The sequence below is a fragment of the Leptopilina heterotoma genome, unplaced genomic scaffold (assembly GCF_015476425.1).
Source record: "Leptopilina heterotoma isolate Lh14 unplaced genomic scaffold, ASM1547642v1 Lhet_402, whole genome shotgun sequence".
NCBI lineage: Eukaryota > Metazoa > Arthropoda > Insecta > Hymenoptera > Figitidae > Leptopilina > Leptopilina heterotoma.
The window spans coordinates 110,665-114,850 of NW_025111066.1; the positions used below are offsets into that span (position 1 = coordinate 110,665).

Below are 4,186 nucleotides of genomic sequence, written 5' to 3' on the forward strand. Positions count from 1 at the left end.
TGATAGTGAGGCACCTTGCGGTACACCACATTTAAGTCTATCCCAATCAGAAATGTCACCCCCTCGATCAATAACTCTCTGGAATCTACAACTCAAATAAGACTCAAACCAATTACAAACAGACTTAGATATATCAAAAGAATAAAATTTATCAATTAAAAGTTTATGATTTACTGAGGGAAAAGCCTTGGAAAAATCAAAAAATACAGCAATCGTTATATTTCTAATATCCATGGCACATTTAATATCAGTAGTAAAACCCAATTCAGTCGTGCATGTACTATGTTTCTTTTTGAAACCTGACTGCAACGGCTCTAACAAATTGTTACTCGATAAAAAAGATGTCAATTGGCTGCAAACTATTTGTTCAAAAGGTTTTGATAGTGTGCAAATATTAGAAATCGGTCTGAAATCCCCAAGACTTTTCGGATTTGGAATTTTAGGTATAGGAATTACATTGCTCGTTTTCCAAATATCGGGAAAAATCCCAGTCTGTAGTGAATAATTATAAATATGTAATAATACAGGAAAAATGACTGGAAGAGCAATTTTTATCATTTTAATAGAGATACAGTCTGGCCCCATTGCATTAGACTTAACACCACTAAGGGATTTTAATAAGGTATCCGGTGATATATCATCAAAAAAAAATTTATTTTCGTCAAAAATATCTATAGAAGGAAAGGAGGAACCAGAAACAGATGTGGGGATGGGAATAGGGTCATTAGAAAAGATATCTAGAAATTCTTGTGGTTGGAAACTGTTATCAAAAGATTTTTTATTATCAGGAATAAGGTTGAGTTTTCTGAGAGTGTGCCATATATCACCGGACGTACTTTTGTATTTTAATGTATTATAATTAAATTTGTTATAAGCGTCTCTGATCTTGGTTTTAACTAAGTTCCGAATTTTTTTATAGTTTACATAATCATCATTATTTTTAGTTCTTGTAAAAACTCTTCTAATCCTGTTCCTCTCTTTAATAAGTTTCCTCAAATCATCAGTCATCCAAGGTGAATATCTTTTCTTTGTTGATGATAAATAAAGAGGAGCAAAAAGATCAAATGCAGAAGTCAAATATGATGTGAGCTTATACACCTTGAAATTGATATCTGTGTCAGAAAATAATGATGCCCAATCATAAGTTGATATGTGCGAGAGGAATTCAGTTTCAGATATATTATTTAAATTACGAATAAAATTAGCTTGCCTGTTAGTATGTTGCTGAATTCCTCCCCATTCAAATTTGATATTAATTAGATCATGACTCGACAAAAAAGGAACTGGATGTTGATTATAAGAAAGAACTCTATCGAGATCATTGACAAAAATGGCATCAATTCTTGTACTGGAATTAGACAAGTGGTGTGTAGTACCATGAGGGACCACAGACAAACCAAGAGAAAAAATTGTTGATGTTAAATAATCTGTAATGGGGGATGTGCTGTTGAGGTTACAATTAAAATCACCCATAATAATGGTATTATTAAAAAATTGTGTGAATGACGAAATTTGACTTTCAAATTCATTGCCGAATGATGCATTCGGAGGTTTATAAACAACACCCAACAACACATTGTCCATATTAGTTTGTATTTTAAGGAACAAAAATTCTGCACAAGGGTGGAATCCCTCAGAGCTTCTACACACCAAGGAAAATACAATACTGTTATGAATATAAAAACACACACCACCACCTCTACGTAGAGATCTGTCATTACGAATAAGACTGTAATTATTAAGAGCAACAAGATTAGAGGCATCATTTAAATTTAACCACGTTTCAGAGACTGCAATAACATGATAAAACTCATTTTCAAAAAAATCTCTAAATTCAATAATATGAGCCTTCAAAGATTGAGCATTCACATGACATAAATTAATAATATTCATTTTTAATTAGTGAAAACAAAGAAAAGTACAGCAAGCATTTGAGCTTTGAGCTTACAATTGAGAAAAATAGTCGAGAACTCGTTCATTATGATTTCAAATTTAAATTTAACAATATCACAATTGAAAATATAAAAGCCACAATATACTGTAAAAAATATTAAGAATTTAATAGAAATGACTTTCATTAAGTTTAAATAAATTAGACTACATAACAAGTCTTTAAGCAAAAAATGAATTGAAAAAAAATATGTAAAATATTCTAAAGTCATTATTTGAAAGAAATAAGAATCTTTATAATAAAATGATTTTATCAAGTTAGAAATTAAACATTTAAACAAACAATCCCTACTTTTATATAGGTATAAAAGAAAATTAGTGCAACACTCATTCCATAGTTGCTATTGAAACTTGTTGACATCCTGTAGACTGGACAACTGCATTCTAGGTGCTCCATCCTCTTTTCGACAAAAAATTTTTCCTCCGGCCACCCATAGATACTTTATCTTGCCCATTTTTCGTAATGATAAAGCACCGGCAAATATCCTACGATTGGTTGCAGACAGAATTTCCCTGATGTAAATTGGACATTTTTCCTTGTGTGCCCACCCAATATTCACAGTAGAAAAGTCAGATAATCGTTTACGATGATCCAGAACCGAGTCTCTCAAATTTTGCCGGGTAAGTTTAACTCGAATAATAGAAGATTGTTGATGGTTAGGTTGATTAAAGTCTCGTTTCACTCTATAGATATTAGAAATATCCTCATCCTTAATGCTGACACCTAATGCTTTAGAGACATCACAGAAAAGTGAAGTGAGATTTTCATTTTCCTTAAATGGAAGTCCAGCAATCTCTAATGAAGTTTGAAGGCTCAGTTGTTCATGCATACTTAAGTCACGCTCAAGAAATGAAACTTTAGCCTCCAATTCTGTAGATCTTTTTTTTGCATCCTGAAGTTCTCTCGTTGAGTTGGTTGAATCAAATTCAAGATGTGAAATTCTGTTTGAGTTCTCCAAAATGTCATCCCTTAAGCTTTGAATAGAATCATTAAGCTTTTCATTGAAAGCAAACTGTTTTTCCTGAAACAGAGCAAACATGTTCTCAATTTTCTCAAATGTGGAATGTTGCCCCTGCTCGACTGCCACCCGAATTGCTTCACAGACTGCAGGCGATAGCCCCGAATTATTCGAGTTAGAAGGTTGATTACCATCATTATCACTAGGAAGTTGGCTTTGAAGAACGGAGATGTCACTATGATTATCAATTTTGCATTTATTACAAATAAAACGGATAGAGGTTTTTTTGTTAACACTTTTTTCATTGTTAATAACTGAACAGGCGAAATGGGCTAATCTGCCACATTTATCACAGGCAACAGCATCCTTAACACTTCTGTTTATCACCACATTGCACTCGGGACAAACTGCCATGGCAAAAATAGAGGAAAAATCCAGAATGTTATAAAAAGAGTAAAAAACAACAATTCAGAACAACAACTCAGTACAACACAATTTTCAATAATGCACTAACACTTAAGTGGCAAAGTATACTATAAAATAGCACTTATAAATTCGATAATGTTATTCAAATTCACTATAAATCAAGATACTGTTAGAAGCACGTGTGTATTGTACAACCGATAAAGCAGGTCAAAGTTTAATATTTGAAATGGTGTAAGTATAAATAATAATTATTATACATTTATAGGTGATTTAAAAGCAAAAAACCGACTGATGAATAAAAGGATATCTTTTCCGCCTGTGAGTGACGTCAAGAAATATAATAGCGACAACAGCTCATCAGAGGAGGAAATTGATACTGATGATGTTAGTATTTAATGATTATTTTATCGATTTTCGTACCTAAAATTTTTCATTTTTAGGAATAAAGAAAAGGCTAGTAAAGTTTAGGAATAAAAAAAAATTTTTTTTAAAATGAATTACCGAGTTTCTTATCTAAAAGTTATGTGGGATCTCACTTATTTTCCCTGCGGGAGTTTATCACAATTAATAATCTGAAAATTTGTATATTCAAAATTCTGGGTTGCCACAGGTTAGGGAAATCAGGGAATTCAGGGAAAGTAAAACTGTTCAGGGAAAAGTAAATAATTTTTATTAAAAACACTGGAAAAAATTAAATTTTTAGAATTCATAAGAAAATTTTTGAATTTATTATGTCTTTTCTGTTTGCCTGATTAATTATGAAACTACCACGAGTTCTAGTACAAAACCTTGAAAATTTTTTTCTATTTCTGACAAGAATGAATTTTTTAATATTATTCAATTATTACAAG

At 31.5% G+C, this 4,186-nt stretch overlaps 1 protein-coding gene across 1 annotated transcript; it reads right to left on the reverse strand.

The window, feature by feature from the left end:
• Nucleotides 1-2,291: 2,291 nt before the first annotated feature.
• On the reverse strand, nucleotides 2,292-3,323 carry LOC122506288. The gene has a single exon (XM_043618383.1). It carries the CDS (start codon nucleotides 3,321-3,323, stop codon nucleotides 2,292-2,294), a length of 1,032 nt encoding a protein of 343 aa, XP_043474318.1.
• Between the last annotated feature and the right edge of the window lie 863 nt (nucleotides 3,324-4,186).

Bases quoted from the DNA above. Each gene is read 5' to 3' on its own strand.
- LOC122506288 (XM_043618383.1), bottom strand. From the start codon at position 3,323: ATGGCAGTTTGTCCCGAGTGCAATGTGGTGATAAACAGAAGTGTTAAG.